The sequence below is a fragment of the Hylobates moloch genome, unplaced genomic scaffold, assembly GCF_009828535.3.
Source record: "Hylobates moloch isolate HMO894 unplaced genomic scaffold, HMol_V3 SCAFFOLD_1, whole genome shotgun sequence".
Lineage (NCBI taxonomy): Eukaryota > Metazoa > Chordata > Mammalia > Primates > Hylobatidae > Hylobates > Hylobates moloch.
In genome coordinates this window covers 236,866,749-236,893,398 of record NW_026652276.1, presented here as the reverse complement: position 1 = coordinate 236,893,398, position 26,650 = coordinate 236,866,749, and the positions used below count along the sequence as shown (strand labels likewise).

At 47.6% G+C, this 26,650-nt stretch overlaps 1 protein-coding gene across 2 annotated transcripts in view; it reads left to right on the top strand.

Annotated features, from left to right (window-relative positions):
• The window catches only part of LOC131381317 (uncharacterized), a 175,921-nt gene extending 151,038 nt beyond the window's left edge, over window positions 1-24,883 (top strand). Inside the window, exons 3-4 of one of the 2 annotated variants that reach the window (XM_058428575.1) lie at window positions 23,581-23,728; window positions 24,726-24,883. In XM_058428575.1, the coding sequence (XP_058284558.1) occupies window positions 23,581-23,728; window positions 24,726-24,852 (275 nt within the window). In that variant the 3' untranslated portion in view covers window positions 24,853-24,883. Of the gene's footprint in view, window positions 1-23,580; window positions 23,729-24,725 lie in introns of those variants that run through there. The other variant, XR_009209979.1, reaches the window with a different exon arrangement.
• The last annotated feature ends 1,767 nt before the right edge of the window (window positions 24,884-26,650 follow it).

Below are 26,650 nucleotides of genomic sequence, written 5' to 3'. Positions count from 1 at the left end.
GGTGACTGACTTTCTTCACTGGGTATTGTGTCCTCAGGGTTCATATCCACTGTGGTGTGTGCCAGGATTTCCTGCCTCTCTAAGGCTGAGGAATACTCCCCTGTCTAGATGGACCATGTCTGGTTTATCCCTTCATTTGTTGATGGACACTTAGTGGCATCCACCTTTTGTCTGTTGACAATAACATGGCCACAGACATGTGTTTGAGTCCCGGCTTTCCCTTCCTTGGATGCACACCCGGAAGTGGAAGTGCTGGGTCCTGTCATGACTCCGTGTGATACTCTGAAGGATTGTGACACCCTTTTCCACAGTGTTGCACCGTTTTACATTCCTGCCGGCCGTGCATAAGGGCCTGGGTATCTCCACATCCTCACCAATGCTTATTTTCTGGTTTTTTTTTTTTTTTTTTTTTTTTTGATAAACTGCCTTTCTTTGGGACAAGATTGTAGGGCCAAGGGCCAGGGCAGGAGGAGCCGTCCAGGTGGGAGCAGAGGTGCTGAGTGGCGGTTGTGTCCTGGGATGGTGGGAGGTGGGGCACATGCGTTGCTGCTTGGTTAAACGTTGGGTTGGGAGAAAAGGAAACACCGGGGAGGAGTCCAGTGTCTTTGGCCTGAGCAACAGACAGGAAGGCATTTCCTCTGCTGTGAGGGATGTGGAAAGAGCAGCTGGGGACAGGAGGGCCGGAGGGCTAGAGTTGGATGCATAATGTCTGAGATGCTCTTTGGCTGTGGATGTGGTGGGGATGGGTTAGGGCTGAGTGGCAGGTGGACGGGCAAGACTGGGCTCCGAGGGAAGTTTCTGCTGCAGATACAAATGCAGTCTACTGTGAACCGTCTTCATCGTCTGGCTACGAGATGAGGAAAGGGGTCTGCTGTGACCTGTGTATCTCTGGTCACATCCTGACCCAGCTAACAAAATGACACACAGAAAGCACCTGATGGGATGCAGTGAGGGAAGGTGAGAACAGCCACTCAGCAGCAGCGTTAGAAAAGGCTCCTCCTTAGAAGGGCTGTGGCATTTGTCTTCTCGTCCTCCCCTGTCCTCTGCACCTCTCGGTCTTTCCTCTGTCTTTTGAGCCAGCTCCCTCCTTTCCCCCTAATCTCCCCTCTTCCCCCAGATGACACCTGAATCCTGAGAGCCAAGAACTTCCTCTTGTAGGTCTCACAGAAACCTTTTATTCTCAGGTCACAGTGATTTCCATTTTATATCCCAAGCTGCAGCTAGGAGCCACCGATTCTTAATTATGGAAACTCTTATGCAAACCTGACGAATGTTCGTGTCTTCTCGTCAGGCCTATGTTCATGGTCTGATGGCTCTCCGGGCGTCAGCCATGTGGGAACGAGAGGAACGTGGTGCAGGTCCCACGTGGAATCTGCCCATGCGATTTCCTGGCTGGAGCTCTCCCGGGAGCTGGAGAAGCCTCCAGCCCCCCGTGCATCCCCCCAGTGTCTCCTTTTTGGGCCTCGCTTCGGCTGTCTCCCTGCATGAGATGATGTCATGATAACCGATTCTTCCTACCTCTTCCCCGTGCTCCCACCACCACTGAGGTTCTTCCCAGGTGTCCAGGGCACTCCAAGACCTGCCCCCTCCGTAAGATCCTTTCTCACCATCACAGCCTGTATTCTTTCCCACTTCTCTGAAATCTCAAAGCTCTTTTGTTGTTGCCGGTTTCAAGCCATCTGATCACGTAATCATGTTGTTTTGTGGGAAGGTCTTGCTCTTCTACTCTGACAGGCAGAGCTTCTGAGGATAGAGGTCACATCTATGATTCGTTTGGTCTCCTGCTGGTTTTCTGGCCCCGTGATGGGCAGATCAGAACAGGCTCCACCAGTATTGTTGAAGGAGAGACAGAGCCTACCCTTCATACACCTTGCACGTGAGGGTGTCTCACGGTTTCTTCCACATAAATAGATGGCTTCTTGTAGGGCATTACAGGGTAAACAACAGCAGAAGCAAGATTACCCTGAAAGATGGCCCATCGCTTTTGGTGACGGCGGTCATCTTTCTGCCAGTAGTTCAATCTGATGTCAGTACAAGTGTCTGGATGTGAAAACAAAGAGCTCCTTCTGGGAGGCTTTAACCTGGCCCCGTGCTCCCATGGAGATCTGGCCATGAACTAGAGCTAAGATGGGTCTGTGCTCTTTGGAAGATAGCAGAACTGGCTCCATCCTATTCTTGAATCTTCACCAGGATCAAATGTTTGGGGACATGGGACGTTGGTGTGTTGGAGAAATGTGTGTCTTTGATTGGCCCAAGCACTGGGGAGCTGTATCTCAGAAGCCTGGTGCGTGCTCCAGATGTTTGGGTGAGACCGTGTAGTATGAGGGCAGGGAGAAGCACCTCTCAGCACGGCACTGGGTGTGCACCTCCATCTCAGGCCACGCAGAGCCACTGCAATGCAGCACCCAGATCTCCCTTTAGGAAAAAGGATGAATTCCTCCAGCTCCCGGGAATGCTGCCAGCAGACAGCACTTACTGTCGGCATTCCCTGGGAACCGCTTCAGGTGAGTGGACAGACCTGCCCAAGTGCACGTCTCCTCAGAGAAACCCACATTCAGTGACAGAGAGAAGCAGGTGTGCAAAGGCCTGGTCTCTCGCCCCGTGAGGGAGAATGCCGACGGCCGTGGGGTAGGTGGAGGCCTCCCTGAAACCGTAGTCCTGCTCTCCTCCTCCCTGCAGGCTGAGATTCTGGAGGCTGTCCTGGCATACTCCCTGTGTGCCAGCCTCCTGTGCAGGGTTTGCCTCCTGTGGAACCCATGAGGACAACCCCAAGGCGTCTTGGCTGTTCACTCCCCAACAGCACCTTGCATTAGCCTTCGTGAGTTCCATCAGCACCACCTTGGCATTCAAGGCTGCTCTCCCCCAGGAGTAAGCATGGGGTGCTCAGATGGAGTTCATCTGCAAATCACCCTGGATGCTGCAATTCATCTAAATTAAGTAACATGTACACAAAACCGGGTCTCACAGGGGCCTTGCACATGTGCACATGTGTTGTGAGTCCTCTGGGTTTGAGATGATGCCAAACATCTTTAACACTCCCCTCGCACGCCCTACGCTGCAGCATCTGACTATCTCTTCCTGTGCCTGTCAGGGGCAGTGGGTGAGCTGGCAGCCCACTTTTTGTGTCCTGTGAACTCTGTGGCCCCTTGTCTCAGTGTCCCTGTCTTGCGTGGCTCCATCTGCAGCATCTGACCATCTCTCTGTGGGGAGACACTCTCAGGGCGCCCTGACTGTGTTGTGGGACCCATCATAGTAGCTGGTGTCTTACCCCTTTCCATTGTTTTTATTCTCAAAGACCCAGCTCGGGGCTTTTGCCTTTCCTATTTGATGTGATGCCATTTAATCAGCTAGAAGTCTTTTTCCTTTAAATTGATGAGCAGAATTCTTCATGAAGTTTTGTTACACTATGAGTTCCTTGCAGGCAGAGACTGTGTTTTATACACCCGAGTATGTCCCTGGGCACCTGACTTTCTGCTTAGTCCACAGCAGGCGCTCACACCTGCTTCCTGAAAGAGTAAGAAAATGCTGCCCAGGTTGGACTGCACCAAAGCTCCCAGCCTGAGCTTGGCAGGTAGAAATGCCTTCTGTGGTTACCAAGGCAGGTTAATGTTCGGTAAGAATTCCTTTCAAATGCCTTCTAGTCTCCTGGAAATTCTACACACGAACAGTAACCTGCCGGGGATCGAATTGCAAGCCAAAAGTCATCCTATGAGAGTAAATAGAGTTCTCAAAGTTTTATTTAGTAACCTCCCTTTACAAAGCTATTTTTTTTCCTAAGTGAGAAACAAAACCAGAATTCTAACTCTGAGTTAAACCTAAGCAAACAGTGGTGAACACAATGGATTATGGAGCTGTAACCGGAGCTGGGCCCAACCCTGAGCAAATGGTGCAGCCAGCGAAGTGTGTCTTTGATGCCCTCTCCTTTCTGTGGGTTCCACCTGCACCCTGATCTGGGCTCCCTCACAGGCATCTCCGTGAACTTCAAAGCTGGAACTCCACCCACAGCTGAGCTGCACCCAGACAGAGATGCGGGCGGAGCTTTCTAAGGAACCCAAATTAGCAGCTCATGGACGCAGCGTTAATTTGCTCTTGCTGCTGGCTGACTTTGAACTTAGTATCTCAGTTTTCTCTCTGTGTCACCGGCTTTGAACTTCAATGCTTTGGTGCCTGCATTCTCTTTATAACCAACTGCGCCCCGGGACCTCAGAGGGCCCCACGAACCCCAACCACCACCTGCCTGGACTCAGCCTGCCTCTGCTGCTCAAATCCTCACCTGCCTCAGCACCCCAAGACAGACACCTTGGGCCCCACATGGGCTGGAGACATTTATTGGCAGTCCTCATGCACTTCTCTGACCTTGGAGGGCTCTTTTGGTTTAAGACTGAAGCCCAGGACAGAGCAAAAGGAGACGGAGCTGAGAAAATGCGATCATCCTGTGACTATCCTGGGATTCTGGGCTTTTCTGTCCGTTAATTCACCGAAGGAGGAAACTTAGCTCCCTGATCATTCAAAACACTCGTGCCTTTTCCCCTCAACTCCTCATTTTCTTTTCCTGACCAACCTCTAGTTGTCTGACAAATAAATCAGTGTGACTTGCCAATAGTGACAAACCCTGTTGTAATGTAGCTTCCAAAGCAGTGGGTGCATTTCCAGAAGGTGTCTCTTTATCCACCCAGGCCTTATTTTCACAGGGACTTCAGAACAGAAAATAATTTTGGTGGCTTTTAGTTCTTTTCAAACGATAGGCACACAGCTAGCTACCAATTCTGCCTGTGAAAGGTGGGCATCCAGAGCTCAGTAGAAATGAGGGCTGAGGGAAACACACACTTGGAGAACTTTAATCACAAAATAAGAAAAATAAACAGAACTGCAACTTGCAAAGGGAATGAAAATGAACAGCTACCTAGATTTTCCCCTGCAAATGCCACACATTTTATGATTTGAAAACCAAGATATAACCAACATCCCAGAACTCTTGGGCTAGACCTGGCTCCACCCCCTCATGTTAAAGATGAGGAAACTGAGGTGCTGAAGGGTTAAATGCCCAAGGTCAGGGTTTGTGGCAGTGGGTGGCAGGCAGGCCAGGTGCTGCCGGTTTCTGGCCCTAACTCCAGGGCTCTCCAGGGGCAGAACGGGGTGGCGGGGCTTTATCAGGTGGTGCTGCAGCTGTCCATAGCCCACTCTAACCTCAGTTCCGCTTCTCCCACACGGACTCCTACTCCTGACACGTGGCTACTAGAATATAGCACACGCGAGGGTGGGTTATTTGTTTTGTCCACTGATGGATTCTGGCGCCTGGACTCATGCCTGCCCCAAATGTGTTGGGCGAACATCTGGGGGTCTCTGAACACATCCCGTGTCCTCCGGACTCCATGGCTTCAGATGGGCTAACTTCTCATCCTTTCCACCTCTCCAGAACCTATTCCCTTCTTGAAGTTTCAGCTCAAATGCCCTTTTGTGCAATCATCAGTCTGAAATGTTTCCTCCTCTCCCTCTGGATTCCTGTGGCATCCCTGTGCCTGGTGATTTGAAGTTGCCTTATTCTCACCATATGATAGGTGCTCAGAAACATGTCTCACGTATCTAAGATGCTGCCCATCAACACCTGTTCATTGGTTGATTAGCCCCTGTCAAGGAAGAGTTGCCCTGTTTATTGGTTGGTTGGCCTTGTCAATGAAGAGTTGCCCTGTTCATTAGTTGATTGGCCCCTGTCAAGGAAGAGTTGTCCTGTTCATTGGTTGATTGACCTTGTCAAGGAAGAGTTGCCCTTTTCATTGGTTGATTGACCTGGTCAAGGAAGAGTTGCCCTGTTCATTGGTTGATTGGCCTTGTCAAGGAAGAGTTGCACAGTTCCTTTCTCTGGAGGCCCTTAGGGTTTTGCTTCAAGGGTGGAGGTGGTGAGTCTCTGGGTCTCATGGAATAGACACTTTGCCTGGCAGGGGCAAGTGCTGGAGGAGAGACCCAACAGCAGCTGTGGTAGAAACTCACGACAGGCAGGGAGGACTACTTCAGTTCCTGAAGGGAAGATAGGACAACTTTCAAGGCAGTAATTCAAGGCAATTTCAAGGCTGGGTGCTGGCGGAGTCTCAGCGTTTTTGGGCTGTGGCAATCAGTCCCATGCCAAAAAGGACATAATTAAAAAGAGCCAGGATGTGGATCTCAAAGAACTGAGAAGAGCAGAACTGCCATGCTCCGGACGACTGGGCTGGAGGTGGGTGTGGGAGAGGGAGTGAAGCCACTTGAGTTGGGGGCAGGATGATTTGGGATGGTGACCTGGCCAGGTCATTCTATTAACAGTTTCTGATTCTTCTATATTTCTTAGTATTATAATTTCAATCCTGATGACTTTCGTCAATGCAGTGACTCCTAGTGATCAAGAGCTCTTGAAAATCATGGGTCCTCAGATGGAAACCTCAGAGCACACAGACATTTTCTGTGCAGTGTCATCTTTATTTCCATGGTCATCACAGAAATTCCTGAGTGGATGGTCAGCGGCTCTGCCAGACCGAGGGCTTTGGAAAGAGGGCTCCATCTGCCTCCTTAAAGCCCAGGGCCACGGTTTGCCCCATGGAACTTACAGCCGAAGGTAACGCCCAGGTGGTTCCCTCGCTTTTGCTGAGGAGGCCGTGGCTGCAGAGGGCCAGTGTCTTGTTGGAGACCTCATCTCTTCTCACTGGTGTTGGCGACTTCCTCCTGAGGTCCAGCTCACCTCCTGTTCGGGCTCCTCTCCGGCCCTTTCTTCCTCTGCCCTCCCTGCCTGATGCTGCCCTGAGAGCTTGGCCCTGGACTGGTGGCACACCCAGCCCCGTCCCTTCTGTCTGCTGCAGACCTTCCCTGGGCTCCTCGTTGGGAATGCTCCCCTCCTCTGTCTGAATCTTTGTCATCTCGGAAGGTCTGGCTGGTGTCATTCTCCCCGGCGTATGTTTGCTTATTTTTCATTTTACCCACACAGATTTAGAGCATTAATAACTCCTATTCCACCCATCATCAGTGGCACACCCTGAATTATTCCTTGATTAATTTCTTAATTAATTAATTAATTTGTTAGCTGAAACATCTCCGTCCTGAGGGCAGCGGCCGCACCTTCTTTTGAATCCTGGTCCTGTCTATTCAATCAATACCTGACTGATACTGCAGAGTGAGCTGCCTAAAGTAATAGCTGAATTTTCTCTGTAAAATATTTTTTTTTTTTTTTTTTTTTTTTTTGAGACGGAGTCTCGCTCTGTCGCTCAGGCTGGAGTGCAGTGGTGCAATCTCGGCTCACTGCAAGCTCCGCCTCCCGGATTCACGCCATTCTCCTGCCTCAGCCTCTCCGAGTAGCTGGGACTACAGCTCCCGCCACCACGCCCGGCTAATTTTTTTTTGTATTTTTAGTAGAGACAGGGTTTCACCGTGGTCTCTATCTCCTGGCCTCGTGATCCGCCCGCCTCGGCCTCCCAAAGTGCTGGGATTACAAGCGTGAGCCACCGCGCCCGGCTTCTCTGTAAAATATAAGATCATAACTCATAACTCACGTGCTCACGCAAAAGACGGACCTTGTGGGAAACATGCTTCTCTCTACTCCAGAGGCCTGCATCCTTTCTGCAGTGGGATTCAGGGAGCCCCAGGGCTCTGCTTGGCTCCTGCAGTCTTGTCATTATTATTATTGTTGTTATTTGAGAAAGAGTTTCGCTTTTGTCGCCCAGGCTGAAGTGCAGTGGCACAATCTCGGCTCACTGCAACCTCCACGTACCAGGTTCGTGCAATTCTCCTGCCTCAGCTTCCCAAGTAGCTGAGATTACAGGCATGTGCCACCACACCTGGCTAATTTTTGTATTTTTAGTAGAGACGGGGTTTCACCATGTTGGCCAGGCTGGTCTTGAACTCCTGACCTCAGGTGATCCACCCGCCTCGGCCTCCCAAAGTGCTGGGATTACAGGCATGAGCCACCATGCCCAGCCAGTCTTGTCCTTATTCTTAAAAGGATTACCTTTCAGGACTCAGCCACTTCCCTCTGTCCCCTCTTCCTGTCCCTGTCAGGGGCAGTGGGTAAGCCGGCGGCCCGCTTTTCATGTGCTGTGAACTCTGTAGCCCCTTGTCCCAGTGTCCCTGTCTTGCATAGCTTCAGCCTGTCAGCCTCCACCGTCCATTGCTATGTGGTTTTGTGACGTGGAAACACGTATCCATTAAAAACGGAATGGAGAGCATTAAGCCATTGAAGCTAATAATACATTGCACTTAAGTGCCTCGAAATTTACCCATAACCTTGGGAAGGCTTCGCAGTCCTGAGCTGGAGTCGAAAGCTGGGATGTATTACAAAGGCTTTGACGATGCAGGAGTGGAGTCAGAAGCCTCCAGGTTAGTTAATGATTAGGCAAGAGAGCCACATTCTCATCGTGGCCTCGTTCCAGCCACAATGACATCTTATTTCCCGGGTGCCATGCATTTAAAGGCCCTTCCTCAGTTCCCAGTTAGCCCTCGGTACAGTCTGCTGAGGTGGGCAGGGCGGCTGGGACAGGTCTCACTTTATCAGTACCCAAAACACTGGCGAGAGAGAGGAATGTGCTTTTCCCAAGGTAAGTCCCTGGGGCTCTGGCCACGAGCATGGCTCACATGAGACACCTCGCAGGTGCCATCCAAGGCAACCTGAGCCCACCCCACTCCTTCAGCCAGCAGGACAGAGCCCTCACCCTGCGCCAGGTATAGTGTTTAAGAGTGAGGCAGTCAAAACAAATCCCATCTCCCAAATTTGGAGGAGTCCTCTTCTTGCCCCTAATGGCAGGTGTGCAAATCTGCGCTACGTACGCGCTACATTCTCCCTTCCAGACAGACACCCTTCTAGGATTAGCCTCTCTGGGTTCCCACTGTAAACCTCGGAATCATGTTATTGCTATTGTCATTCTGCCCTGGCATCCAAAACACTTCACATATGTTCACATTTCGCCCCCACACATGCCCGTGCACGTAGAAAACCCCACCAAAGTCACAGCTGCACCTCACACTGAGAAAGTTCTGCTGGTTTCCATAACCCTAGATGAGTTACTTTTACACTTTTATGAAGGGATTGCACAATATTATAAGCTGTAATTACTTTTAGTAATTTAACCATCCCTGATCGAGATCAGCAACGTCAACACAATGCTCTCAGACTGCTCAGTTTCCCCAAATGGACTTTTAAAATATTTGGCTGAATCTTTAAGGGGCCTGCCAAGACTGAAGGCCATTCACTCAATTGCACAGCACTTTAATGTGGCCAAAACTACATCAGATCAAAAGCTGAAGGCTTTCTCCCTTCATGTTTATTTGATAATTGTGAACCATTAAAAAGATGGATTTGCCGTAAGCCTCTGAGCCCGTAAGCATTTCACCAAGCCTTCCCTTTGCTGCACTGTGGGTGACAGAAGCTGTGCACCAGTGTGGAGGCCATGGAGGCACAGACGCATTGTGTTGAGGTGCGTTTCAGCTTTCCTGGTTGAATTTCATTTTGACAAGGAATATGGAAGGAGTTGAGACCTGAAAGCTCTGAGCTTCAGAATCGTGTTCTAAGCTGTTGTGAGCTTGCTCTCTGCACTTGGGAAAGTTGATTATCCTTGTAGACCCTCAATTTCCTCATCTGTGCAAGGGTGATTTAGCTATGACCCACCCCATGGGGTTTGTGGAAAACCACAAGATAGCATCTAAAATAACATTTGGGAAAACAGAGCATTCACAAAATGTGAGGATTACAATGAAGTGAAATCATGCATGCATTTAATTTATGTCAGTTCGACTCTATTGCTCTGGGAGAGGCACCATTCAAACAGCCCAGGTTCCACCTGCCGTTTGCCACTGGCTCACTGCTGGAGTTGGTCCCGTGGCTGGTGGTGCAGACCTGGGGGCCTCAGGGGGCTCAGTGCCCTCATGCCTTTGGTAGCACGAGTGTCTCACAGAGTCACCTGCAGTGACAGGGCTCAGAGACACCTGTTGCCTTACACGCACAACTCCCCACATGCATATCAACCACTCTGTCTACCCACTTCTGCATCAGTGATTTGTGGAGTTTTGGGGAGATTGTCATTTCAACACCTCCATCTTATTTATTTGCTCACAGTTGTCTCAGGTCTTCTGAACGTTTCCAGACCCATGGGTTCTGGATTGCTGGGGGCTCATGTTAGAATTTCTGAAACAGGTTTCATAGACCCAGTAAGGAGTTCTGAGTCACAGTCAGAAAGACAGTGTGGCACCTGCAGACAGAGCCTGACTCATGAGTAAAGAAAATCACCAGGCAGTTCCTTCTCAAGTTTCCTTTACCTGCTCAATGGAATTCCTTATAAAGAAATAAAAAGTTTGATCCAGCCCTGGGTCTCCACACAGGGGATTAGGGCACAAGCAAAACAGAAGCTCCAAAGTCATGAGAGGGAAGAAAAGGTCTTGGAAGGAATTAGATTCTTTGTTTTTAAGCATTGAAATAACTGTCATGAAGAAATCAGAACCTGTTGAACTTCTTCACATTTTATGAAAGAATTCGGTATGGGCTGAAGCAATTTTTTCAGGAGCTCCAGAGCTCCAAAGGTCTTTATCTGCCCTTGACTCAGTACCACACTTATAAATGTGATGGCCGGGCGCAGTGGCGCGCATCTGTAATCCCAGCAGGAGTTCGAGACCAGCCTGATCAATATGGTGAAACCCCGTCTCTACTAGAAATACAAAAATTAGCCGGACATGGTGGCGTGGCTCAGGCCTGTAATCCCAGCTACTCAGGAAGCTGAGGCACGAGAATCACTTGAACCTGGGAGGCGGAGGTTGCAGTGAGCCGAGATTGCGCCTTGCACTCTAGCCTGGGTGACAAGAGCAAAATTCCATCAAAAAAAAAGAAAAGAAGTGTCAGTGATACTCCCTGCAGCTATAGACACGGAAGACAAACATTCATGAACACTAGGGTGACGGTGACTTCGATGTTTTCATCCTGACAGCACATATGATGTTAGAAGGCGAGGGGAGGGGTGTTAAAAAGGGTGCTATGGATATGTAAACAGCGAAAAGAAAAAATCAGTGCTGCAGAGGAAAGCCAGCCTACCAGACATCCCTGTGGCTGTCTCACCTCTGTTCCTGTAGACACTTCTGCTTCGTGTCCTTTGAACACTGAGGGGAGGAACGCATTCTGCACATACAAGTTTAACTAAGGACACACGTAGGGTAAGCAAGAATATGGGAGAGTTTTTCACGCTGTGCAAATTAATGATATACTTCCTAGAATCATAAGAAGTTGAAGAACTAAAATGAAAATAGTTGCCTGAGTTTGAGTGCATTCTTGCCTCCAAAAAATGACCATCTGTTGCTAAATACATAATGAGCACATCTGAACCACTAGGATGACCATAGTATACTGCATAATAGATAAATAACTCATAGTCTTATGATTTACAGACAATTAGCATTTTAACAAAGTCTTGGCATCTGTGGGAGACCCACAAAATATGGAAAAGGAAGCCATTTTCCTAATAGTGTGAGCTTATTCATTTTTCAGTTAGGTAAGTTGATAATGAAAAACTAATTACGGTCTTAACTAGTTCACATAGTCAACTGAAAGTCCTGAAAACCACCTTCCAGTGGACAGCAAAGTGAAGTGGGCACACTTTATCGTCTCCCTCCAGATCAGGGAATTAAGTGGATTACAGTTCATCCCTTTTGTAGTCTCTGGACAAACGTCCCTCCATGTCAGGAATGCCTGAGTGCAAGGCTGGTTCTCAGCCCTTTGGAGAATGATCCAAGATGCCCAGGATTCATCCCACGGTTCCAATTGCCCCATTCAAGACTTCCACTGGGCAGGAGAAGCCCCGTGGCCCCTATAATATGTGCGGGCTTCCCACCGCGCATATTATAGACAAATATGTTTGTTTTCCCACTGTGGCCTGTGGCACAGGGTGCTTTGGCACCGTGCATGCTAAATGCACTAAAAAGAAATCATCTCCACAACAGAAAGTCATCTACTGCTACAGTGATAAACACCGTTTAATATGAAACATATCTGGAGCCTTACGTAAAATCAACCAATATATCGTCAATGCTCCTTCGTTCTCCTTTCTTAACATTTTTCTTTTTGCAGGGTGTGCACTCAGTAAAGGATGATTTTCTTCTGGGGGCGTTTGGATGATGTTCGCAGTCATCATCTCTCACATTTTCAGCTCTCACCTCCGACCCGAGCAGGCTGCTCTCCCTCCATTTCCAGGGAACCATGTATATTTATTCCCCACGTTGAAACTTTCCCGTGTTTCTCTTGGCCAAATGGCCCGTCCTCTACCCTGTGACTCTCCAACCCTTAGGAAGTTGCTCGACTGCTCTGGGAGTGCCTCTTTTCCATCCCCAGATCACATATTTCTTCCTTCTACAGGTGACTGCTATCATTTTTATGATGACTTTGCTCTGGTATGTAGTAGCTTTCTGTACCCATACCTTTCCCTGACTGTAATTTAAGCTTCTGAAGATCGAGGAATTTGGTTTCTCTGTCTCATTTGGTGTTCAGCAGCGTGCTGAGCACATAGTTAAGGCTGAAAAATGTTTACTGAATGGTTGGTTTCTACAAGTATCTACCAAGATGTATTTAGTGATATATGCTAGGAACAGATATCTTTAGGGAACCTGTATTCATGCCTGTGTTTTTCTAATTTTAACCAAAGTCTCTCTCTCTCTCTCTCATTATCTCTTACACACCACACACCCCCTGCCCCACCTGAGTGTAAGTATCACTGAGCCTTTTTAAGGTATTTCGGGGAATCAGAGCTGTCCTCAGTCCCTGTCCCTGAGTAACTTTGCTTTGCATGATGTCTGCGCATTGCGTCCCTACTGCTGCATCTGTTCAATAACTGAATATTTGTTGACAGTCTGTTGTATTCCAGAAAGTGTTCTGGGCAGTGAGGACACAACATGGCACCAGACAGAGGAGGTCTGTGTTCCCAAGGTGCTTATATTGTATTGGGCAAGCTCAGCCATGAATAAGGAAGCAAACAAATAATCAGTTTGCACTGGGATAAGCACCATGCTTTCCCTCTCCCTCAAAATACCAGCACAATGTGATGAGAGTGACAGGGAGGGGTCTGGATGGTCAGGAAAGGCCTCTGTGTGGACGGAACACATGGGTTGAGGTTTCTATGTCCAGAGGAACCATGTTGGTGAAGACCAGGAAAGAACATTCTAGGCAGAGGCAACAAGGCCAAGGATCCTGTGTGGGAGCTTAGAAGAAATGAAAACTTTAAGCCTACTTTACTAGTACATGCATGCGATATCCTAAAGGAATATTAGTTTCCTTAATCCAACAGTGCATTATAAATGCATCATGGTTTAGCATGGTTCATTTCAGGAAAACAAGACTGTTTTATCATCAGAAATTTCTCTAAGCAATTCACTATATTAATGTACCAATTGATAATTACTTCAGTAGACACAGAAAAAGCATTTAATGAAGTTCAACATTTACTTATGATGAACCTTCTCAGAAACTAGGAATAGAAAAAAATTTCCTTAACCTTGTGAGGTCTGTATAAACAAAAATGAACAGTAAGCAACACAGTTCATAGAGAAATATAAGATTATTTCTTTATGATTAGAATCAAGACATGGATGACTGCTATCCCTGTTAATGTTCAACAGATGTGCTGACCCAAGAAACAAGACACAAAGATTAAAAAAATACCCACAAAGATATAGATGTAAAGATAATAGGAGATAGACACAACTATCATTTTTCATATGATATGATTCATATGATATGATTTTCTATATGGAAAACCTAACAGAATCAACAGATAAATTATTAAACTCATAAGAAAGTCTAGAAAAGAAACTAGATTCAAAATTAACTTACAGTTTTCAGTAATGTTTTTCTTCATCTACAGAAAGCAATTCGATTATATAATATAAAGAAAGCAACACTTAAAATAGTAATACAGTTATATAATATTTAGAACCTGACAGAGATGCATAAGACTTCTACAAGAATATTAAAAGCTCTGTTCTATAACATAAAAGGGGATTTTAACTGATGGAAAGCTATACCAGGTTCATGGATGGAACAATTTAATACCATAAAGATGTCAATTTGTCCCAAATTAATCAATAATTTCAATGTAATTCCAACAAACATTTCAGCAAATAATTTTAGGAACTCAACAAGCTGATTGATTTAGAAGGATAAAGGCACGTGGATAACCCAGCAACTTTTGTAAAAGTAGATCAAAAAGAGAAAATTCCCTGTCACATGGTGCTGAGAAATGCAGGGGTGAGGGGAGCCCCAGAATCTCTCAGAAGCCCAGGAGCTCTATCCTATGGAAGCCATGGACAATGGAAGGAAATGCTGCCTTTGAAATGGGCAGTTTTACTAGTAATTAAAGGAATGCAAATCAGGACGAGAATGTTACGTGCACTGCTGTGTACACATCAGGTTAGCAAAAAGGAGACAGTGTTTTAATATCAAGATAGGCAAGGATGTGGGGAAATGGGAGATCTTGTGCACCATTGGAAGAAGGGTGGGTGGGGCTGCCATTCTGGAAGGCAATCTGGAATTCCGTAGTAAAATTAAATATTAATATATCTGATGATACAGCAACCCCACTCCTGGGCATACCCCAGAGGAACTCTCATACAGGTCCGTGTATTCCATGTTTGGGGTGTTTGCTGTAGCTCTGAATGCGAGGCTAGGTGTTGGAGGCAGCCTAGGGGGTTCATCACCTGGGAATGGCTGGGTCAAATGTGGCAAATGGACACTGTGGGACACGGGGCAGTGGTAAGTGATGGATGAGGCATGGCTTGAGTAGCAGAAACAGATCTTAAAAGTGTGTCAGCCAAAAAAAATAACAGACAGAATGAGATCTACACTTCATGACCACTTAGATCAATGTACAACATACACACAAAAAGCTGCAGGTATTGTCTGTTGAGTCTTCCCGGGTAACATTGGTTTTTCCTCTAGTGGAATATCTCTTGGTTTTTAAATACCCACTTGTCAGAAAAGCACATTTCTTTCAATGCAACATTTTCCAGCTGATGTTTTACAAAAAATAATCTTATGTTCAGGATTCTAAATGTCAATATGAATACAGTATTTAAAAGAAAACAGGAAATAAGCAGGGAGATCTCATTCCGTTCTAAATTCAATGACTGGATGGTCAGAGTCCCACGTGGATGTTTTGTGAAAGACAGGGCTGTGTGTCTTGGGTGCTGTTAACACTGGGTAAGGCCACATCACTGCACGGAGCATAACTCATCTGAACACAATAATTTGCTTTCCAGTATGGAGGTGTTGTAGTTACATTTGGAAAAGTTGGTTTTGAGTTATTGGCTAAAAATTTCCTTTGAAAATAATAGATATAGGTTCCCAGTTAGCATTTTCACGATTTTTATGAATATATTGCCTATGTTAAGTGGCAATATCTGTAAAAAAGAGATTTATATACGTGTGTGTGTGTATATATATATGTATATATATGTGTTATATATACATTTAACTCAACTCTCCATTCTTGAGGTTTACAAAGAAAAAGTACCACCACCACTACCTCTGTCACTACTACCTCCACCACCACTATCATCATCACCACCACCATCATTATCATTATCCCCTGACCATCATCATCACTGTCACTTCCACCACCACCATCATCATTGCTACCGCCACCACCACCATAACTATCACCTCCACCACCACTACCACCATCATCATCATCATTATCACCTCCATCACCATCATCATTGCTATCACTGCTGCCACCACTACCATAACTATCACCTCCACCACCACTACCACCATTACAATCACCACCACCATTATCATAATCGCTATCACCTCCACAATCACCACCACCACCATTATCATCACTATCATCACCACTACCACCATCATTGTCATCACCACCACCACCACTACCACCATCACTTCCATCAGCATCATCACTACCATCACCTCTACCATCTCCAACCCCACTACCACCACCACCACAGCAACAAAACTTAACAAAATTCATGAGAAACAACCAAAGGCAATGGCAAACAAGAAATCAAAAAAGCATGTTTATTATTAGTAATAGTAATACCTGATGTGAGTAGGTAGGACCATGGTAGAGCTAAAATATTGGTCAACAGAGCATGGAGGAGGGGGATGAGTTAAGAAGTCAGACACTGTGAGATCTCTTTCTCCTTGGCAGGCATGAGTAGCCCATGGCTTTACACTCTTCCATGGTGGCTCCCTGGGAAATGGTGAGACTGGGATGGGCAATTGGTGTCCTTGCCTGAATCCAATCCATGCCAGTTTATGGCCTGCCAAGGTGCTGGTTTGTTTTAATGTGAACGTAGCTTCCCATTCCCTAAATGAAGATCAACTTCAGCTTTCAGCCTTAATGTCTTGAGAGAGCGACTTCTCTGTGAGAATAAGTGCAGCGCCGTAAACTATTTCCAGCTGAACTCCATTTCCCACTTCATCTGAATGAGCCAAGTCCTCATCCTGGAGCTTTTTATGACAGTTTACACCATGTTGCATAAATTGAGAATCTCGTCGAAATAATCCCCTTCTATCCTCACTGCTTCTACTCTTTAAATATCTGATGATGTTTGTCTTGTCTTCACTTAGTCCATGATTAGGAAAGCTGTACACACTCAGCGTCCTTAATCTTTCTTCCTAAATCAATCCTTGAAACCAGCCCCTTAATATTGTTGTTACTCTGTTCTTCTCTGAACCTCTTCCAAATTGTCTATCTTTCTTGTATTGAGCTGCCGGGCCTGAGTAAGCTGAAAGCACTATTGTAATGCGTACAGACTCGCTAATGCGCCCTTGCAGCATGCTAATACTTTGGCCCAGGTCTCCTAAGATTGTCTTCTCTCCCTCCTCTCCCATTTCTATCTGTAGGTATAAGCCAGATTCTCCGCTCTCTGCCAACTCTATTTTTTCGTGCAGGATTATTGCTTTTTAATGACCTCCCCAATGTGTTAGAGAATGGAATGCAAATGGGGAGGAGAAGAAAGCTCAGTACTGTAAAAGGAGGTGTGCGTTACTTCCTTCCCAGTCCTAAGAGTCAGTGCCCCTTATCTCCTTCCCTGACAATAACGATATTTTACATGAATCTCTCCCTTTAAGCTTCCCCACGAGCTTTCATGTAAGATCCTGGCAGTCACTCCATAAAATAGAGAGGCAACATCTGATGTCCCATTTTATAGGTGTTGCAACCTGAGGCTCAGAAAGACGGGAAGTCAACTGCTCAGGCCACTGTGCGTAACTTGAGCTTCTTCCCATTTCATAAATCTGTTCTTATGCTCCCTTCATAAATGAAACCTTAAAATAATTCCTGTAATACCCGGGTAGACACATTCCCAGTTTGGCAACCTTTTATCATCTCTTATTTGCCCTCTCGTTGCGGGATTTCTGCACAGCTATAATAGACATGATTTATTTATATGTTATAAATGCTAGGATGAGTTACCAAGCAAGCTTTTAGGACAGTCTGTCAGCTTTATTCTGATAAGTTCTAATGCATGACTGGTGATAGTTTCAAGTCCCAAAATGTCTAACCGCAAAACCCTGCTTTTTATATGAAGAACTGTTAGGGGTGGTTCCACAGTTTGAACGTCCCCTCCAAAACTTTTGTTGAAATTGAATCCCCCAAGTGGCAGTATTGACAGGTGGGGCCTTGAAGAGGTGATTGCATCATGAGGGTTCTGCCCTTGGGAATGGATTAATCTATTCATAGGTTGATGGATGAATGGGTTAACCTGGGAGTGGGTATTGGTGGCTTTGTAAGAAGAGGAAGAGAGACCTGAGCCAGCACACTCAGCCCCCAAGTTGTGTGATGCCCTGGGCCACCTCTGGATTCTGCAGAGACCTCCCACCAGCAAGAAGGCCCTCATCAGATGTGGCCCCTTGACCTGGGACTTCTCAGCCTCCATAACTGTAAGAAATAAACTCCTTTTCTTTGCAAGTGAGTCAGTTTCAGATATTCTGTTATAAGCAACAGAAAATGGACCAAGACAGGTGGGAAGAAAGAGTGAAGAGCAGGGCAGCCCCACCTGGCTGCATGTTGAACACTGCGTAAGCCTGGGAGCATCATTCTCACAGACTGCGATGTGAATGGCCACCCCTGCAGTTCTTTAGTGCACCTCTATGTCAGAGGCCCCGGCAGGGGTGAGGGTGTTCTGTGCAGCCTGCACATCCATGTCGGGGACCCCGGCAGGGGCGAGAGTGCTCTGTACAGCCTGCACCTCCATGTCAGGGACCATGGCGTGGTGAGGGTGCTCTGTACAGCCTGCACCTCCATGTCAGGGACCATGGCGGGGCGAGAGTACTCTGTATAGCCTGCACCTCCATGTCAGGGACCATGGCGGGGTGAGGGTGCTCTGTGCAGCCTTCACCTCCATGTCAGAGACCCTGGCGGGGGCGACGGTACTCTGTACAGCCTGCACCTCCACATCAGAGGCCCCAGCAGGGGCAAGGGTGTTCTGTGCAGCCTTCACCTCCATGTCAGAGACCCTGGTGGGGGTGAGGGTGTTGCCAGCTGCAGAAGCGGGGAGCTGTTGTGCCCAATGGCTTCATTACACCCCATGCCTACAGGGAGGGGTTCAAGGTAGCATTTGAGATAATTCCCAAACCAGCTTCCATTCATACTTTAAGCCTTGCCTTCCTCCATTTCCCACCCCAAACCTGTAGAATTCCCAAATCTCCTCCTTTGGCTCTGAACTTCCTTCTCTCCCCACCCAGTGCAGGCCCATTCCTGAGACATCTCCCCCGCTCCGGAGCGAGCTGCTTCCTCCTCTGTGCCCTTACCTGTTTGCAAGTGCATGATTGCCTGACCATATGGATCAGTAGTGAATTCCCAACTGGGCTGTGAGTTCTGAGGGGACCGGGCTCTCGGTTCAGCTGCTTCTTTCCAGCCCTTTACACAGATTGCGTGCATGGCTGGCAATCAGTTTGTTGAATGAATGTTCGAAAAGACAATATTCTCTATTCTTCTTTCTTCTCTCTTATCCATGATCCAGATTCACAAAATGCATTCTTGGGGAAATAATGCAACAACCACAGGCTATCACAAGAAAAGTTTACTCAAAAATGATCCGTTCAATTAAACATGAAGTGACTAATATGTGCCAATTATATGGTAATTTTTTTTTAAAAAAAACCTTTGTTCTTGCTTTCCAGGAGTTTGGAAAGGCAAGCCCAGGATGCTCTACAGGAAAACTGGGTTGGCGATAACCTTGTTGGTCAATGGCACTGCCTGGAGACTTCCCAAGGGCTGCCATTTTGTTAGGCTCATTGAGAGATACGGAAAAACAGTAGTAAAAGGCTTCACAACTTTAAGCATCCTGAGGAAGAATGCTGCACAAGGGGTTGGATGATGCCTCCCCAACCCTCCAAAATGAGTCCACTTGGAGCCCATGAATGGGACCTCATTTGGACAAAAGGGTCTTTGCAGATGTAATTAAGGACCTCAAGATCAGATCCTCCTGGACTAATCAGGTAGGCCCGAGACCCCATGGCACAGACAGACACAGGGAGAGTTCCATGTGACAGTGGAGGCAGGGACTGGAGTGATGTATCTGTGCCCAAGGAACACCAAGGATTGCCAGCAGCTCCCAGGAGGAGATGGGATGGAGCCGACGCTCTCCAGAGCCTTCAGAAGGAACTAACTCTGATACTGGATTTCCATCCTGCAGAACTGGGAGAAAATGCATTTCTGTTTGAAGTTACCAAGTTTGTGGTCATTTGTGAGAGCAGCCCCAGGAGATGAACACAGGGTGGCTCCATGCCAGGCCAGTGGGGCTAGAGGCCGGGGCTCTGTGCTCCTCCAGGGCTCACTCAGGCTCACTCTGAGCATTCAGCGCAGTGTTTGGGGCACCTGGTGACCCTGGGTGTGAGGAGACGTGGTTTGTGCCTTCTGGCCCATCGCATGATTTGCTCTGGGTGCTGATGTCAACCACAGGCAATTTAATTCTAGACTGGAATGGAGCTGGGAAGGGCGCACCTTCCTGGCAAAAGCAATTTCCTCCAAAGTCTGCACCTCGGGGGCTGAGCATGGCGGGCCGGGATGTTTTCACACTGCCACTCTAGAAAGAGCGGAAATGCAGATGCTTTCCTCCTTCACAATTTTTGGTTGCTTTGACTTTTGGTGTGCCCGAGAGGCTATAACTCAAATAACCGTTCCCCACCTTTGGTTAGATCCTAGAGTCTCTGGTACATTGTCTGTCAATGGTGCTGCTTGGAGACTTCCCAAAGGCCGCCATTTTGGTAGGGTCATTGAGAGATACAGAAGAAATAGGAGCAAAAGGCTCCACCGTAGAGATACAAGCAGCTTCTGCCTTCAAATTACTGTGGTTTTTATTTGACCTGTTGGAAGTTCTGGGGTTTCTATAAAGGATAAAAACTCTCTTTGGGCAGGCACAGTTTAGATCTGAAAAGTCCTGACTCTGTTCCCTTCAGTTCATGGCCTGATGAGCCTGAGGAGCCTGAGGAGCCTGAGGAGCTTGAGGGCCTGAGGGCAGCCAGTGGCCGGAACACACGGGCTCTTTAGCTGAGGAGGGACTTGAACCCAGGTGTTCCGACGCGAGGACTCTCTCCCACCACATACAGCACCGCACTGCTTGCGTTGTTTGGTTTTGTATTGCTTTGGAATTAGTCCAACTATCATCATTGATGTGAATAAACAGACATATATCTTTTCAGTTTCCACTACAATCATAAATGAATATTTATTAGTGTGAAGACACACCCAGGTCCTGGAACACTCAACACATGTAGAGCCAGGTGAGTGCCATTATCCAAATGAATCACATTTTGTGGATGAAGAAGCTCCACTCATTTCACGCTCCTGTAGAAAACGAACCAGAGCCTGTTTTTCTTCATAGCAGCTGGAAGTCAATTGATCTTGATTCATTATTCATTGTATTTTTTTTAGATTACTCATTTCATTATTTTATGAAGGATAGGATTTATTTAACTGTGATTGCTATGATAACTTCCCGCCCCCCAAGGTACCATTTCTTCTAATCAATATATCAAGACCTTGTGGTAAGACTGGGATAGCGTGGGATGTTTGGGAAGAAATTCGGATGGAGTTTTAGAACATGAAGCGAGATTGGAAATACAAGCTCTGATTGGGAAGGTCTTGCAAATCCTGCAGACGAGTAAAGACTCCAAGAGACACGAACCATGCGGGAGCTGGTAAACCAGGTGGCTCAGCGGCAGCCCTGAGCGCAGGCCGGGAGTGGTGCACATGTGCAGGTCCAAGGGGAGGCAGTTTGGGTGCAGAAGAGGGATACAGAGGAGTCAGCGATAGGATCTGGCTTTAAAGGGACTTGCAGCATCATGAATGAGCTGGGACATAATTACAATTAGGGTGCAAGTCAAAACGTGGCAAGTTTCATGGAAGAGATAAAAATAAAGTACAGTGGGAGCTCAATGGGGGAGTGATCACTTCTACATGGAGGATCAGAGCGCCTCTGTGGAGGAGAGGCATTGAGCTACGTCTTTATTATTACTTCCGGAAGCCAGTGAAGTTTATAATCTTAATTTTCTAGATGCCTCAAAGCATGGAGTATACTTAACTTCTCCAGAGCTTAACTTAAAAAGGAAAAACTCCATGCATGTGACCCAGGCAGGCCAGCAGCTGGCACATGCCACCCATCCCTGGCCCTCCCTGGCAGTGTTGAGTTCAGAAAAGGTTATGCTTTCTGTTTCTTCACAAGAAAACTGGGGGGTGGGAGGAAGGACAAAAAGCGTCTGTGCACTGTGCTGTTTAACAAACCCCCTATCTTTTTCATTCCTCTGCTGCTTCCCCAGCTACAGAGAAAACACAGGGATGATTGCTAAGAACTTAGAAGAAGAAAAAGTTAAAAAAAGGAAGAAAACCTAACAGAGCTATCTCAGAAATGAGATCATCTTTTCATGTGTGCACTTTAATGATCTCTTTCATTTGAAGCAATTGTAAAAGCCATAATTACTGTTATTCCTAATATTCTAATGCCAAATTGTCAACCAAAGGCGCTGGGGGAATAAACGGGGCGCTGCTGTTTGATGATCTCACGTGTGATAGGACGCTGCTGATAAGACAGATTAGGACCATTGTAGAATTTGATCAGGTAGCCAGGAAATATGTCAGCAGCTTACTGCATTCACGTGTGTGTTTGCTCCACGCCGAGTTCTTCACCCTGGAAAATAAGAGCAATTTGCTGCAGTGCATGTGGCTTAGTTGGTGGAGCAGCTTCACCTGGTGAACACCCCAGGCGTTCTGGAAGGCTGTGATGCAGGAGACGAGTATCAGAGGTTTCTCCCTGCAGCCAATGAGGCTGCGGCTCTGCCTCGCAGCTCTGGAAATGCTAAGCAGGTAATTAACAAATCACAAGGCACAGGTGCGCCAGGTGACGTTTGGTAAATTGCTTTTGATCTAAATTGAGATGCTTTGGGGATTTAACTTCTTAGACAAAAAGGGCATAAATAAATAATCAGGATTTTAAGGTTGGAACTTGCAAGCAAGCTTGAAAATGTCTTAATGCACTTGAGGAGGTGAAGCAGAGAGGCTGTTTGAGGCCAGCCCTGGAGGTTGTCTACTGTGCCGTGATGTTCACGCACCTGATTAGCTCAGAAAGGCAGCTTGGCCAATGTCACACAAGTTTGGAAGCTGCACATTTTGTAAGGTGCTCAAAATGCCTCCAGTTTTAGTTTTTGTATCATAAGAAAAAAGGGGAAGACGAGCAAGGGCCACACGGTCAGCCCTGTTCCCTGGACAGGGCAATGGTGGCCCCAGGAGTGCAGTTCCTAAACCAGGTTCCTGTGGTTCCGAGGAGAGATGCTCACAGGACGCCTGTGTACGATGCATGAGCTCTGAGCTGTGCCACCAGCCAGCACCTATTGCTTCACTAAACCCCACACAAAACAAGGCCTTGTGTGTGAGAGAAGAGAGACCTCAGCTCTTGGAGGTGGGAGCTTTCTCCATCATCTTTCTCTTATGTCCACCTGGCAAAAGAAACAGGTGTGCCGGGAAGTCCCTCTTTGTCCTTTCAGACCCATATGCTGACATTCCACATCCGGTCTGGGCCCTGGGAGGCTGGTCTCTATGGACTCCACCCTCCAGGGCTCTGGCCTGTGGTTGGGTTTGGGCAAAGGAAGGCCCTGGTGTAAGATCAGAAGGGGGTAAGGGGAGAGGCTGGGGCCTTTATTTCCTGGCTACTTTCCTGCCAGGTTCTGGTTGGATGGGGTCTCATTTCTCCGCCTGTGGCCGGTGGGTTTGGGTAATCACTCTCTCCCTGGTCCCTTAGGGCTGGGGTTTGTTATGGCCTCCCACTGTGTGACTCCGGGTGCCTTAGTCCCCTGCTGAATTCCAGGCCCTGCTGTGCCTCTGCAGGGTCTGTGTACCCTCTGCTCTGTGGCTCCTCTGAGCACGCAATCTCATCATCACTGTCATGAATTGTCGTAGAAAAGTCCTAAATCCCAGAGTTTGCAATGGTCTTCTTTGCACCAGTTAGAAAACACAGCACCTTTGGAAGGAGTTAACCTCTTGTTGAGGTAAATTGGATCTGATGTGATGCAGGAGTGCACAGCGGTGGTTTCTGTTGTTTGCTTGTTTTTTTTAGATTTATTTATTTATTTATTAGGTGTATTCATGAGTCCATGTGGCAGGAAGTGGACCCATCACAGGGTACGAAGGGAGGACAAGTGCAGCGTCGTGAGCATGTACAGAGGGAAGTTGACAGCAGGGAGAGGCTTTGCTGAGGAAGTAGCATTTGGAAGAACGAGAATGAGGTAAGTGAGGGGGGTGAAGAGCAATGGGGGCAGTTTATGCAAAAGCCGGGAGTGCAAGGATGCTGCCGAGCTGGCGGAAGGAGGCCAGAGGGACTGATTACGGCCTTAGGGGATGGGAGGTGAGGTCGATGGGGGCTTATGAAGAAGCAGGAGAATGGGTCTGGAATCGCTTTGGAGGGTCACGGAGAGCCGCGGGAGGGTTTTGGGTGTAGGAGTGACCCAATCAGATCAGTGGCAGATCAGACACTCTGGCTGTCGTGTGGGAATGGGCTGCAGAGAGTGTGGTCCGTCCTACACAACCAGGACCTACTGCCGGAGGCAGGTGAGAAGCGGCGGTATCTCGGATGGGGGTGGGAGAAGGGCCGCGGCAATTGTGTGGAGAGTGGAAAAAGCACAGGCACAGGGGAAAGCCGGATGGGACGTTGGTAGCAGCTTGCATTTGATTTTGGTGATGAAATGGAAAGTGTGTCAAGGAGTGTGCCCTGGTTTTTGGTGTGTGTAGCTGGTGGCGCTGAGACAGGGACCCTCAAGGAGGCTGGGGTGCAGGGGAATCGCCGCCTGGGTGTTGAGCCTTCAGGACCCGTGGAGGGGCTGTGGCAGCTGGACCTGCCGGTCTAGAAGGGAGGGCTGTCTCGCCCTCAGCTTGGGCTTGGGAGGCGTCAGTGTCGATTTCCTCACTGACTTTTCCACTGGGCAAGTGCCAGGGGCCCTTAAGGATCTCATCGTTTAGTCAGTAATGATTTTTGAACATGAAATAATTAGGCAGAAATATGACCAAACAAGCCTGCTATCACATAGGCTGTGTGGAAAACAGCTGTTAGGGGAAGCCAGGAGAGGAGGATGCACCCTGAGCCAGGGGTTCGACGGCCTCCTTCCTGGGCATCTAAGGGACCTGGTGCCCCATCTGAGCCAGCCCGTTCTCCTTCCCTCTTCCCTAACTCTGGCAGGGGCAGAGTGGAGGTGTCCATACAGGGCCCCCTCTTCTTTCATCTTCTAGGCCATTCACCAAGCCCACCCTCCATCCATTCCCAGGGAGCAGCCGTGGGCACAGGAGTGACTGCAGAAGTGAGTCAGATTGGAGCCATGTGAGGTCTACACATGTGAGGTGGCCAGGCAGGGGCTGAGAGTCCAGGGCCAGAGAAGGAAGGGGCATAAGTGAGGACAAGCAAGTAGGTGCTCAGCACCCTGACACGCAGTTGGCTCGGCACCCCAACATGCAGGTGCTCAGCACCCCAAGACACAGATGGCTCAGCACCCTGACACACAGGTCTCTCAGCATCTCAACATACAGGTCACTCAGCACCCCGACACACAGGTCTCTCAGCACCCCAACACGCAGGTGGCTCGGCACCCAGACACGCAGGTGGCTTGGCACCCCGACATGCAGGTGCTCAGCACCCTGATGTGCAGATTGGAATGAGAAACCCGTTGCTGTTAGGGGAAACCTGGAGAAGCCAGTGAAGGACACTGTGACCAGTGAACGGCTTCTCACATGCTTTCTTCACCTGGTGGCTGGAAGGCCCTGGGAAGCTCAGACGGAGGAAGTGGATGGAGCTGAGTGGACCCAGGAGGCTGGAGGCGGGAGCAGATGCGGGAAGCACTACTTCTCCTCTCTCTGGGACTCTTAATTATCTGCACAGGGTGTTTCCATCTTGTTAAAAGTGCCACAGTCTGCCAGTCAGTGACTCCTCAAGAAATCTATGAAAGTGTCACTGCAAAGAGGCAACTTGCACAGGGACCAACGGACACGACTGGGTAGATGTGGTCACAGAGCAAATGTGAATAGAATCTCTACAATGGACTCACACAGACTTGGTCTTTCCAGAGGTCGCCTGATAGTCATTCCCGACCAATCTCTCAGCAGTGGCTCCTCTGAACTGTACATTTCTGTGCCTTATCTGTCTCTGCTGAGTGTGGTCAAGAAGGCACCACTTTATTTTTTAATTTTTCTTTTTTTTTTTTTGAGACAGGGTCCCACTCTGTCAGGCTGGAGTGCGGTGGCATGATCTCAGCTCACGCAGCCTCCGCCTCCCAGGCTAAAGCAATCCTCCCACTTCAGCCTCTCGAGTTGCTGGGACTACAGGTGCACACCACTATACTTGGCTGATTTTTGTATTTGTTTATTTTTTTTTTTTTAGACGGGGTTTTGCCATGTTACTCAGGCTGGTCACGAACTCCTGTGCTCAAGCGATCTGCCTGCCTCAGCCTCCCAAAGTGCTGGGATTGCAGGCATGAGCCACCACCCCAGCCAGAAAGTCACTGCTTTTATAGACCACCACTTAAATGTACCTGGCAGCTTAATGTACGAGAGAACTTTCCTGCAGCCCCTTTAAATTTTACAATCTTTTGGCAAAATGAATAATACAAGCGTGTTTCTTCTTCATATGCTTTGTTTTAGGAACATTAAAAAATATAGTTACTAAAATCAGAAAGCAGTTATATTTGTATGTTTTGTAACAGATACTGTGGCCTGGTAGAATGAGCTTCTGACAAAGGCATGTGCTTTCCAAGCGGGCCAAGTTCAAAAGTTGTCCGCAGAGTTGTCTCACTGGCTCATGCAGCCAATCATTCAAATATTTAAAGGCCCTACTAAGGGCCATGTTACTCATTGTACATCTTTAAGGATGGGTGTAACTTACTTGTTTGTTTATTTTCAACTTCAGAATACTTTATATTGACTCCTAAAAGTATGGTGTAGTGTATGTTTGTTTTGGGAGTTTCAACACAATCCCTAAATTTGTGTATCTCAAATGTACAGGGACTCATCGAATTAGTGCTAATCTTCCTAAAACAGTGTCAAAAACAAGGGAATCAATCATGAACACACTAAGGATGAGCATCTACTGTCACAAGACATGGCTGAGTTTATTTTTTCTTCCTCTTACTACACTCATAGAACAGAGCTCTTTTGTTTGATTATGA